Source organism: Coregonus lavaretus, assembly GCF_964263955.1.
Source record: "Coregonus lavaretus genome assembly, chromosome: 4".
Taxonomy (NCBI): domain Eukaryota; kingdom Metazoa; phylum Chordata; class Actinopteri; order Salmoniformes; family Salmonidae; genus Coregonus; species Coregonus lavaretus.
Window position 1 is genome coordinate 18,531,294 of NC_139991.1, and position 14,276 is coordinate 18,545,569.

At 40.1% G+C, this 14,276-nt stretch overlaps 1 protein-coding gene across 1 annotated transcript in view; it reads left to right on the forward strand.

Annotated features, from left to right (window-relative positions):
• The window catches only part of LOC311128064 (leucine zipper protein 2-like), a 200,337-nt gene that overhangs the window by 133,244 nt on the left and 52,817 nt on the right, over window positions 1-14,276 (forward strand). Inside the window, exon 7 of the mRNA XM_084160020.1 lies at window positions 3,637-3,699. Within this exon, the coding sequence (XP_084016146.1) occupies window positions 3,637-3,699 (63 nt within the window). The remainder of the gene's footprint in view (window positions 1-3,636; window positions 3,700-14,276) is intronic.

Consider the following 14,276-nt stretch of genomic DNA (forward strand, 5'->3'; position numbering starts at 1 on the left):
TTTGTACCAGTCAAAAGTTTAGACACACCTACTCATTCAAGGGTTTTTCTTAATTTTGACTATTTTCTACATTGTAGAATAATAGTGAAGACATCAAAACTATGAAATAACACATATGGAATCATGTCGTAACCAAAAATCTAAATATATTTTATATTCTTCAAAGTAGCCACCCTTTGTCTTGATGACAACTTTGCACACTCTTGGCATTCTCTCAACCAGCATCATGAGTAGTGCTTTTCCAATAGTCTTGAAGGAGTTCCCACATATGCTGAGCACTTGTTGGCTGCTTTTGGTATTTTGGCATTTTATTAGGATCCCCATTAGCTGCAAAAGCAGCAGCTACTCTTCCTGGGGTCCACACAAAACATGACATAATACATAACATTAATAGACAAGAACAGCTCAAGGACAGAACTACAAACATTTTTTTAAAGGCACATGTAGCCTACATATCAATACATACACACAAACTATCTAGGTCAAATAGGAGAGAGGCATCGTGCTGTGAGGTGTTGCTTTATCTGTTTTTTGAAACCAGGTTTGCTGTTTATTTGAGCAATATGAGATGGAACAGAGTTCCATGCAATAATGGCTCTATATAATACTGTAGGCTTTCTTGAATTTGTTCTGGATTTGGGGACTGTGAAAAGACCCCTGGTGGCATGTCTGGTGGGGTAAGTTTGTGTGTCAGAGCTGTGTGTAAGTTGACTATGCAAACAATTTGGGATTTTAGGGCTTGTAAGTAAGCATTTCACTGTAATACACCTGTTGTATTCGGCGCATGTGAAAAATAAAATTTGATTTGAAGAAGAAGTGATGCAGTCAGTCTCTCCTCAACTCTTAGCCAAGAGAGACTGGCATGCATAGTATTTATATAAGCCCTCTGATTACAATGAAGAGCAAGACGTGCTGCTCTGTTTTTAGGCCAGCTGCAGCATAACTAGGTCTTTCCTTGCAGCACTGGACCACACGACTGGACAATAATCAAGATTAGACAAAACTAGAGCCTGCAGAACTTGCTTTTTGGAGAGTGGTGTCAAAAAAGCAGAGCATCTCTTTATTACGGACAGACCTCTCCCCATCTTTAGAAACATTGAATCTATATGTTTTGACCATGATAGTTTACAATCTAAGGTAACGCCAAGTAATTTAGTCTCCTCAACTTGTTCTGGGTGGTCCTCTGTAGCTCAATTGGTAGAGCATGGCGCTTGTAACGCCAAGGTAGTGGGTTCGATCCCCGGGGCCACCCATACGTAAAAATGTATGCGCACATGACTGTAAGTCGCTTTGGATAAAAGTGTCTGCTAAATGGCATATTATTATTATTATTATTTGTTCAACAGCCACACCATTCATTACCAGATTCAGCTGAGGTCTAGAACTTAGATTACCTCCTCCTCCATGCTTTACGGTGGGAACTACACATGCAGAGATCATCCGTTCACCCACACCGCGTCTCACATAGACATGGCGGTTGGAACCAAAAATCTCCAATTTGCACTCCAGACCAAAGGACAAATTTCCACCGGTCTAACGTCCATTGCTCGTGTTTCTTGGCCCAAGCAGGTCTCTTCTTCTTATTGGTGTCCTTTAGCAGTGGTTTCTTTGCAGCAATTCGACCATGAAGGCCTGATTCACACAGTCCCCTCTGAACAGTTGATGTTGAGATGTGTCTGTGACTTGAACTCTGTGAAGCATTTATTTGGGCTGCAATTTCTGAGGCTGGTAACTCTAATGAACTTATCCTCTGCAGCAGAAGTAACTCTGGGTCTTCCATTCCTGTGGCAGTCCTCATGAGATCCAGTTTCATCATAGCGCTTGATGGTTTTTGCAACTGTACTTGAAAAAACTTTCAAAGTTCTTGAGATTTTCCGTATTGACTGACCTTCATGTCTTAAAGTAATGATGGACCGTCGTTTCTCTTTGCTTATTTGAGCTGTTCTTGCCATAATATGGACTTGGTCTTTTACGAAATAGGGAAATCTTCTGTATACCCCCCCTACCTTGTCACAACACAACTGATTGGCTCAAATGCATTAAGAAGGAAATAAATCCCACATGAACTTTTAATAAGGCACACCTGTTAAGGAAATCTTTCTGATTGAGAGGGGGTCAAATACTTATTTCCCTAATTAAAATGCAAATCAATTTATAACATTTTTGACATGCATTTTTCTGGATTTTTTTATTTATTCTGTCTCTCACTGTTCAAATAAACCTACCCTTAAAAGTATAGACTGATCATTTCTTTGTCAGTGGGCAAACGTACAAAATCAGCAGGGGATCAAATACTTTTTCCCCCTCACTGTATATATATATATATATATATATATATATATATATACCATATAAAGGAAGAGAAGCTTAGGCCTAACCCCAGAGAGATAGAGAAATGCCAGAGGCATGCTACGACACCGACATGCATTTTTTTTTATGTCAGATGGCTACTATACAGATATAGACGTACAGAAGGTGGGTAATTTGTAAATATTCTATACAAATATTTTGTATGCAAATAAGCATTATATTGTTAGATTATAGGAGTAACTCTGGTAGGCCTGAAACAGTCTTCCTCACCTCAAGTTCAACTGTCAGAGTCAGTTGGAGCACTGAGGCGCACTGCCTTCATATCATAGGCCTGCAGTAGCTTAAGCTTAATAATAGCCACACCATACCAAACCTTCACAAATGTTTCAAAATGTTATTAGGGTAATATTAAAAGTAAGTCAAGCCATTGTTTATAGGGAAAATACAAGCAGAAGAGCGAAAGTAAACCAGGGAAAAAACGCACTACCCTCCCCTGTGCCCCCCAAAAAACCACAAAACCTTCCCCAAAGCAAAAAAGAAAAGTTTGACAACACTCCCATATTTTGGACCCCCCCTCCCCCCAGTAAATTTCGATCTGTTCCTAACCTAATTTCACTCTCACCTTTGTATGTATTATTTTAAACTTGGGCTTTTTATGTATTCTTTTAAAATTGGGCTTTCTACCTTTCATGTTATCCACCTTTTGTTTAAAGAAGTTACTTCCCCAGGGGGATGAAAACAGCTGTTAAACTCTCATTGGTGCAAAGGCTCCAAGAGGACTGACTGTATCACCAGCATCAGGGAGCCAACCCCCATGTGCTTCCATGAGCTTACTGATGTGCAACCATAGTAATGTCAGGGAGAGCTGGGAACCATGTGTGTTTGTGCATACGTGTGCTGCGGTTAAGATCGGAGACCAGGGAAAGCCATGCATTTTGCAAACTGTCTGAGCTCTGTGTGTGTGTCTGTATGTGTTATTGTGTGTGTGTGTGGCCATCGAGATGAGAGGGGAGGGGAGGGGTGCTACCAGGGAACTGTATGAGTGGGTAGTGGTTGTGTGGAGTGGAGTGGAGTGAGAATAGGGCTTTAGACAGTGGGCAAGTAGCCAGTGCATGATTGAATCATTGTGTGGGCTTTGCAGTTCACTGAATGGGAGATTTTACATTTTCTTGCCCTCTGTAGGTCCCTCCTTTGAGCCGGAGCATTGTCCAAGGAACACGCACAAAGGAGTGCTCCGCTGCTGCCGGCAAAATCCTGCTACGTGATCTAAAACCAATTTCACTATTTGAATAAGCTAACATTTATTTTCTTATCTTCTCCTTGCAGTCCAAGAAAATCCAGGCTCAACTGAAAGAGCTGCGGTATGGGAAAAAGGATTTAATTTTCAAGGTAAGCGCAAAGTGAAGGGGGCTGCTTTATTATGGTTCCAGACCAGGAGTAAACAGGTGCTCCAGTCCACCTTAAAAAGATGATCCTATCTGGGGGCACTTGGCTTAATTGAGTCTGCGATTAATAAGTCCCAACTGGAAGGAATAGTCAGTACACAGAGGGCTCACAGGCTTTTGCACCATTGCTTTCCCCTCTTATACTGTAGTCTGTGCAACTGGCATTATTCTATTACCACCCTGGAAGGTTTCCTTTAGTTTCATGATGTGTACAGCGTTGGACAGATAGCTTGCACGTTCCAGATCTGTTTGTGCTGTCTTGTCAATTCCTATGGACATTGACATGCCACACATTATTTACACTGTTGTCACATGCCAAAGTGAATAAGCCCCTTTCCAAAAAATAAATAGAAATTGTAATGTGTTGCATCTGTTTCCACACTTGCAGCATGAAGGATGTTATAGATACAACAACCAATAAGTACATTATCCAATGCCAAACCTTTTCTGAGATATTGTTTAAATTGAAGTCAGATCTATGCTGCATTGCCACAAATTCCTTGAAGGTAGTATACATAAATCAATATATGGTGTTAAATAAATAATTGAATCCTTATACAATCCATGAAGACCCATTGAGATAAGGGAGACCTGGACAAGACTGCAAGCTCTGGTATGATAAACCAACTACAATAAAATGTAACCCCCAACAAATCTATCACATAAAGTAAACTATATGCTTACACACAACTACACATTATAATCTCATTCTTATTGGAGGAATTGACCTTTTTAAGTGTTGTATTTTTTGTATCTAAGGATTCATGTAATAATCGTTGGCATTTACGGGGACATAGGCTGACCTTTCTGTTCTTGTTTGGAGGGCTGGGTCGAGAAATGTCAGTTGACATTTCTGCCACAGTGCCTCCTAATACCATTTCATAAATGCGAGATTTGATCCCTCAGACCTGTCATTTTTTAAGCTCTGTCAGATGGAATAATGACAGTGGCTAGAAAAGGGCTCAATCCTCCCCACTGAGTTTAATGCTTCCTATAGCAAATTGTCTGAATATATTGTCGAGTTGGTCCTCTCAACCGTTCAATTTCAATCTCAAGGATGCATGGCAGTGATGTGTAAGACCTGACCAAAGGTATTCACTTCAACGGAAAGTAAGAGGTAGACTGACTTGGATGTTTTTTCAGCTTTGCCGGGGTGATGTTGTGGTCAGCTATAGGTCATAATTAATAAAAGTAGTTATTGATGACTTTACCAATAAGTCACTGGATGTGACTGTTATTGAACTGCAGTGATTTTTGTAGCGAACATAACATATAAACCTCTATTTCTTCTCAACAAACATGACCAACCATATGGTCACCTTATAAAATTGAAGATACAAGTGTTGGACATTTTTATGTACAAATATAAAAAATACTTTATTGCTAATACTTCACATGATTCATATATGATAGCATTTTATTCTAACTGATGAGATGACACCATTCCAATTGTGTGGCTCATTTTCATGGTTTGCTTCCAAGAGTAACCCAGCAAACCGCGAACATTCCCAGAACATCAGCTAAGATTTCCATTAAGTTCTAGTTAGGATTTTATCTAACATTAGGATGATAACGTCAGAGAGAAACATTCATCAGGTTTCAAGGTAATGTAATAACACAATGTACCAGTAATGTTTTCCCAGCAAATCAAAATTGGTTCTGTGAAAGTTCCCAGAACATTAAGTTGGTCGCGGCAAATGTTCTCATAATACAAAAACTGTCCATTCGTGGTGATGACTACAGCATGTTTGTATAAAACATTCGCCTGATGTTGCAAGAATGTTTAATCTGCTCTTTAAAGGTTCCCAGAATGTTTCATTAGGTTGTGGGAACAGTCTGGCTAGAACAAAAACTGTCCAGTTGTGCGGATGATTCTACAATGTTTATTTTAGGGTGCAGAAACATTCACCTGATGTTACAAGAACGGGCCACACTTTATTTGGATAGTCTGGATTTTCCATCTGTAGATGCTCTACAGATGGTCATACTATCAACAAACTATCTGTTGATAAGCAACTGCTTGCTAAGGTTACAGTTAGGTTTTTGTTTAAAATAAGTGTTAGGGCAAAGGTTATTAAGGTGAAGGTTAGGGTTAAGTTTAGGGTTAGGATAAGGGTTAAGGTTAGGGCTAGGGATAGTAGATATAGTTAGTTGAAATGTTACTAATAGTCTGTAGAGCATCTCCAGATGGACTATCCAAATAAAGTGTTACCCAAGAAAGTTCCCAGAACACATTTGGTCTGTTCTTTAAAGGTTCCCGGAATGTTTCATTAGGTTGTGGGAACAGTCTGTTGGGAACATTTTGGGGACATCACAAAATATATGTTCCCAAAACATAAAAACTTTCCAGTTGTGCAGATGATTTTACAATGTTTCTTTTAGGGTGCAACAACATTCACCTGCTGTTACAAGGACATTCCCAGAACACATTTCGTCTGTTCTTTAAAGGTTCCCAGAATGTTTCATTAGGTTGTGGGAACAGTCTGGTGGGAACATTGTGGAGACATCACAAAAGATATGTTCCCAAAACACAAAAACCTCCCAGTTGTGCAGGTGATTCTACAATGTTTATTTTAGGGAAGAGAAGCTTTCCAGAACACATTGAAACTGTTCGTAACACTAGAACTGCTAAAGCAGTCATTATGACTGCTCATGAATTACATTTTGTTGCTAATGTTTGGTATACTCAGTGTATAACAACAGATGAAATAAATGAAGTAAAGTATGATGGGGGAAAGGGGGTGAATGGATGAGTTGATGAGTGAGGGGAAGCGAACTATGTATAATTATGTAATCACCAATTGTGAATGAAGAACAGGGTCGGGCCATTCTATTGTATTGATCTGTTCTAATTATAATCTCAAAATGGTATGTACCCTATTTCAGTCCACCGAATACAAACAGTCTTATCAGTCTACTCTAGCCTACTTGGAGTAGGCTAGGCTACAAAGTGAGAGCGTGCGTAATTGTACATGCTGAACGGCTTTCAAAATATGGGGAAATATCCACATCAGGCAGCAGGTGATTGACTGTCGGAGAATGTGGTGATGAAGCTTGTGGAACCTTACATTGGCAAGGGGAGAAATGTCACCATGGACAATTTCTTCACTTCACTGTCATTGGCTGCCACCATGAACAAAGTGAGTTGGGAGCTCCCTCCCTCTGTGCAAAATAAGGCACCTGCACAGCCGTTGTGCAACCGTGCTGAAGAATGACAAGATGACGGGCACACAATAAAGAGAGAACCGGATACTATTACGCACTACAACCAAATAAAGGTACGGTATGTCAAAGTGTGTCAAGCAAGTGAAAGTTACGAAGATTTGTGTAAACTGTTAGGACAAGGGATAACAGCTAAATGAAATCCAACTAATGACATTGCATGAAGACGCACACAATGTTAACACGAGCTGACAATAATGACACTTATATTCATTATAATGCCATTATTGCCTTTGTGATTTTCACTATTTATCAAGGCCACTTGGCCATTATAATGATGTTTAGGCTACTGTTGTTTTCATCATTTGGCCTTCTGAAAGTATTCATACCCCTTGACTAATTCCACATTTTATTGTATTACAGCCTGAATTCAAAATTGATTAAATATATACATTTTTTCACCCATCTACACACAATACCCCATAATGGCAAAGTGAAAACATGTTTTGAGAAATGTTGTCAAATTTATTGAAAATGAAATACAGAAATATCTCATTTACATAAGTATTCACACCCCTTTGCTGAGACACTCAAAATTGAGCTCAGATGCATCCAATTTCCTTTGATCATCCTTGAGACGTTACCACAACTTGTTTGGAGCCAATTCAATTGTTTGGACATGATTTAGAAAGAAACACACCTGTCTATAGAAGGTCCCACAGTTGACAGTGCACGTTAGAGCAGAAACTATACCATGAAGTCCAAGGAACTGTCCGTAGATCTCTGAGATAGAATTGTGATGCGGCATATATCTGGGGAAGGTTCTAAAACCATTTCTAGAGTGTTGAAAGTTTCCAAGAGCACAGTGGGAAATTGAAAAAATATGGAAGTGCCCAGACTCTGCTTAGAGCTGGCCGTCCGACCAAACTGAGCAACCAGGCAAGAAGGACCTTGGTCAGTGAGGTGACCAAGAACCCAATGACCACTCTGACAGAGTTCCTTGGCTGAGATGGGAGAACCTGCCAGAAGGACAACAGTCGCTACAGCACTTCACCAATCTGGGCTTTATGGGAGAGTGGCCAGACGGAAGCCACTCCTGAGAAAAAGGCACATGACAGTTTGCAAAAAGGCACGTGAAAGACCTTGAGAGCATAAGGCAAAATATTCTGTGGTCTGATGAGACAAAAATTGAGCTCTTTGGCCTAAATGCAAAGCACTGTCTGGAGAAAACCAGGCACAGCTCATCACCCGTCTAACACCATCCCTACCGGGAAGCATGGTGGTGGCTAGGGCTGTTGGGGTCATCGTATTACCGCCACACCAGCAGTCATGAGTCATGACCGAAGTAAAATTATACGTGACCGTTGACAATGGTAATCTCCTCTTATGCACTCTGGACATGCTTTGGTAGTACCCAACTCACTAACGATCATCAGGTCACTAATGGCTTGGTACTCGGGGCTCTGTTGTCCCTCTAACCACTCTGACATCAATGCAAATGCAATCGAAAATCACATCAACTCACTTCACTTTGATGAATTTGAAGAAAGAAGTTCAATAACAGGTTGAAACTGAGTGGAAAACATGGTCGTTGGGGATGTTGTTTCAAAGCCTAACACATCGAAATGGACAGCGATTTCTAAGGTGATGATTAATTCAAAACCCTCATGCATATTAGAGCTTATGCATAGCATAGGCCTAAATATAAGCCCAAGCCCGATGATGGTGCCTTTCTACAATATATAGCCTACTTATATTACGCATAGCAGAAAAAAATAATAAAAAAAAAGATTTAAGATGTCTTTGGTACATAATTGGTCTAGCCTAAACTCCAAAATTAAACAAAATCTAGTAATCTCCTTTGAGTGTGGACTGTATTATTAGGCATACTTATGGACTGGTTACCTTATGCTATGCTCCAAACTTTATATCCATGAGTCTGGGTTCTATCCATGAGTAAGGGAGAGAAGGTATAGGCCTAGGCGATGCTGTTGGTTCATTGATTGTGCAGGGCGGCTTACAGAGTTATCCTACAATTATAGTGAATTTGTATTTGATTTTGAATAGCCTAGTAATAGGGCATTTTTTATATTTTCATAATTAATAGGCTGACACATTACCTTTAGCTACAGAATCTCACCACCGTGCATTTCTATCTCCTCCTGTCTCTCCTTCATTCCTTTCCAGAGAGAGGGGTTGTCAACAGTTTCATGAAATATGTTTAGTTGTGAAAACATGTTACTATTGATGTTCCCAAACAGATTTAACTTGGTTTCCCCAATTAAGCACTGGGTAGCTGCAGGAACAGGGTTGGGGAGCCCATGGCATATGAGTGGCTGCATGCTCCTCAAACAGTGGTTGATGTGTGGAGTGAAATAACCTGAGTAGCCTACCCGCATGAATGAAAAACGAACTGGCAGGGAAAGTGGTCTCCATTCGCTATTCGGGTGCATTTTTTCCCTGCCCCTGTTCCTGCCAATTTAATAATGGGCCATTCTAAATTGAACAAATTTTACATATTATTAAAGACAAGATTACATTGAGAATAGTCTGATGGGTGCAAATATGATCACTTGATGAGAGAACAGTGTGTGTGCAGTCTGAGGCAAGGAACAGAGCACAAGCTTTTTTTGTGACTTTCTCAAATCATCAATGGCCTTTAGTCGTATCATGCAGCCCATATATGTTTTGATTTCTACGACATTCTAAGGTTTGTAACATTCACAATTAAAGTTGCCAAATAACTCTAAATCTAGCATATAGGACCCGTTTCAAATTATCACTTTTACGCTCAACATAGCCACTTCATATGCACACTCGCTCCAGGATGGGAAAAATATCCTTTCTATTTTATGCACTTAAGTTCAATTATATTCTTCTTACTATAAAATCATATAATATAAAATAATGGCACGGGACTTCTAAGAAGATCTTGTCTACTAAATTAACAAGCCTCCACCGTGTGGCATGGCGCATAGCCAGATAACATACAGTAGGCCAATTTATATTCTGTGCTTCTGAACTACATTTTCTTCATATCATAATGTTTCTTTAGACCTGCCTAAAATAAATAATGGATTTATTGTGATGGTGTATATTAAATTGATTTATTATACTTTTTTAAATGTAGATGTTCCAAAGGCACGCATCACTGACTTGTATGCAGTTTATATGCATGGAGGAAATACTAAACATGTTTATGTTAATTAACGGTTAATTTACCATGATACTGGCAACTTTTGCATGACTATAACAGGCTGACAAAATGTAATGACAGCCACACCCCTAGTGTTGGCAGCATCATACTATTGGGATGCTTGTCAGCAGCAGGGACTGGGAGACTGGTAAGGACAGAGAGAACAATGAAAGGAGCCAAATACAGGCAAATCCTTGATGAGAACCTGCTTCAGAGTGCAAACCGCCTTAGACTGGGGTGAAGATTTACGTTCCAACAGGACAATGACCCCAAGCATACAGCCAAAGCAACGCTGTAATAGCTTCAGAACAAGAATGTGAAAGTCCTTGAGTTGCCCAGCTAAAGCCCAGACTTGAATCCCATTGAAAATCTGTGGAAAAACTTGAAGATTGCTGTTTACCTCCTGAAAAATATGGATTGTTTATGAATTAGAAGGACCAATAAAAAGGGATAACAAACTTAGGTGCTGGATTTTAGGCCGGTAGCAACCACCACTGGGTGTCCGTTCAGAACACGAGGAAGCAGTTGTTCCAGTTCAAGGGTTTAATGAAGATCCACACACACACATACAACACCACTCTCTCTGATCCTAATTGTGGTTCTGTAAAGAAAAGAGGAGAACTTAGGCTATAGCACAGTATGGGAAAAATATGCCTATTTGCATGTCAACAACTAAACAGGCTATGTGTACCCAAACACATGCTAGATGCACAAAGAACAATAGAGCAATGTAGAAATATCTACACATTACAAAACATAATAAGCATGAGCGAGCTACAACCGAAAATAGCCTAGCACCACAATCAAACGCTAATAAATGCTAATCGCTAATAAGCATGCTAAGTACTAATGCATTTTGGATGACAATGCTAATGCTAACGCTAGCGGGACTACGCGAGCTAGCTAGCTAGCAAGTTTAACTCGAATGGTACATATTTACAACAGACACTATTTAGCTCCTGTGGTACCTAAATAATGATGCTAATTATGCTGTGAGAACAAGGAATCCGCTGACACTGTCCTCGATTATAATAGTTTATTTACATTGAAGATTTCAGCGCCAATTTACAGACTTCTGCAGACATCTGGAGAACAACCGGCCCAATCTCTAATATGTTGTTACTCCCCTCCTTTTTCCCAACCATGGTATTTATATCCTATGCCCTATGTAACATAATATGCGTGTTTTCCTATAAACCAATCCCAGGAGGCCACCTAACAGACTTCCTCTAACACACCATTTGCAGACATCAACAAAGTCATTAACTGTTTAGACACTACATATTTCCCCCCGTCGAGACTAATTAAGTCTCGAAAACAAAAAGAATAGGATTATGACAAATAACAATTTTTCTTATTGAGTAACTTTAACAATAAACCAAAATGTATGGAGAGTAAACACATTTTCCATTTCCCCCCTTTGATTCATAACAAAATACTAAATATCACAATAATATTTAAAAACGTGAAAAATGATCGGATATTCAAAATGGATATCTATCCATCAATACTCCATCCAGTCCCACTTGTTCATCTCCATCTAGATCAGTAACAGTTAACAACGGCATCTGAGTGTTTTCTCCAGGCATCACAACTCCAACCTATCTCAATATCATAGCCTTCGCAAAAGTCAATAACAAAGTACAAAAGCAAAACATCACACACAGAGCTGTAAGAGCTGCTACTAAAATCTGAACTATCACTGCTCCCACTGGGCCTAACTGATCTTGCAACCAAGCCTTCGCTGACCATCCAGCTCCTTCAGATCTACCAAACGCATCCCTTATATTCTTCAATGCATCTATAACACTAGTGATATTATCGGAACTATCGGGTATCAAAGTATAACAATCATCCCCCGTCAAGTTCATAGCCAAACATAATCCACCTTGTTTTGCTAAAATATAGTCAAGCGCCATGTCATGTTTCAACAGCGTCAGTCTGTGACTTCTTTGAGTATTTGACAGAAGGTTAAACCCTCTTATCGTTTCATTTGCAAAACCCTGCAAAGTATAGGTAATATTATCAATGTGATCTGCCAAAAATGTTACACCATACCATGGGAAAAGTCCAAGTCCCCACTTCTCTCCTAGACTTATCCTCCAATGGTAGGCTTCCACACTATGACATTTCGCCATGTCTCTTTTCACCCTATTTCCAAACCTAGAATCAGATTTATCTGTGTCCGGTGCTTCCCCTCTTTTAATGGTAAAAACCTCATATGGAAGCTTCAACAGACTTTAAATCTTCCATCATAAGCGTCACCTTACGAGTTACAGTGGGGAAAAAAAGTATTTAGTCAGCCACCAATTGTGCAAGTTCTCCCACTTAAAAAGATGAGAGAGGCCTGTAATTTTCATCATAGGTACACGTCAACAATGACAGACAAAATGAGAATTTTTTTCTCCAGAAAATCACATTGTAGGATTTTTTATGAATTTATTTGCAAATTATGGTGGAAAATAAGTATTTGGTCAATAACAAAAGATTCTCAATACTTTGTTATATACCCTTTGTTGGCAATGACACAGGTCAAACGTTTTCTGTAAGTCTTCACAAGGTTTTCACACACTGTTGCTGGTATTTTGGCCCATTCCTCCATGCAGATCTCCTCTAGAGCAGTGATGTTTTGGGGCTGTCGCTGGGCAACATGGACTTTCAACTCCCTCCAAAGATTTTCTATGGGGTTGAGATCTGGAGACTGGCTAGGCCACTCCAGGACCTTGAAATTCTTCTTACGAAGCCACTCCTTCGTTGCCCGGGCGGTGTGTTTGGGATCATTGTCATGCTGAAAGACCCAGCCACGTTTCATCTTCAATGCCCTTGCTGATCGAAGGAGGTTTTCACTCAAAATCTCACGATACATGGCCCCATTCATTCTTTCCTTTACACGGATCAGTCGTCCTGGTCCCTTTGCAGAAAAACAGCCCCAAAGCATGATGTTTCCACCCCCATGCTTCACAGTAGGTATGGTGTTCTTTGGATGCAACTCAGCATTCTTTGTCCTCCAAACACGACGAGTTGAGTTTTTACCAAAAAGTTCTATTTTGGTTTCATCTGACCATATGACATTCTCCCAATCCTCTTCTGGATCATCCAAATGCACTCTAGCAAACTTCAGACGGGCCTGGACATGTACTGGCTTAAGCAGGGGGACACGTCTGGCACTGCAGGATTTGAGTCCCTGGCGGCGTAGTGTGTTACTGATGGTAGGCTTTGTTACTTTGGTCCCAGCTCTCTGCAGGTCATTCACTAGGTCCCCCCGTGTGGTTCTGGGATTTTTGCTCACCGTTCTTGTGATAATTTTGACCCCACGGGGTGAGATCTTGCGTGGAGCCCCAGATCGAGGGAGATTATCAGTGGTCTTGTATGTCTTCCATTTCCTAATAATTGCTCCCACAGTTGATTTCTTCAAACCAAGCTGCTTACCTATTGCAGATTCAGTCTTCCCAGCCTGGTGCAGGTCTACAATTTTGTTTCTGGTGTCCTTTGACAGCTCTTTGGTCTTGGCCATAGTGGAGTTTGGAGTGTGACTGTTTGAGGTTGTGGACAGGTGTCTTTTATACTGATAACAAGTTCAAACAGGTGCCATTAATACAGGTAACGAGTGGAGGACAGAGGAGCCTCTTAAAGAAGTTGTTACAGGTCTGTGAGAGCCAGAAATCTTGCTTGTTTGTAGGTGACTACATACTTATTTTCCACCATAATTTGCAAATAAATTCATAAAAAATCCTACAATGTGATTTTCTGGAGAAAAAAAAATTCTCAATTTGTCTGTCATTGTTGACGTGTACCTATGATGAAAATTACAGGCCTCTCTCATCTTTTTAAGTGGGAGAACTTGCACAATTGGTGGCTGACTAAATACTTTCTTTCCCCACTGTACATAGCCTTTTAACCAATAATTCTTAACCGGAACAAATGTTAATGCTTGCTCTAAATAAGTACACATATATTCTCCCTGATCTTTCCATGTAACATTACGCAAAATAAGTGAGCAATCACTCATAACCCTCTTCCACTTCATATCGTTGTTCAAAATATACTTCCTTTGACTAGGGGGCACAGCTTCTACTTCTGGTCCTGATAACAACACTTCTTCTCCATAATTATCTCTCCACGTGGGAGGAATGTCACCACCCCCACTCCTTCTCTCACATGTA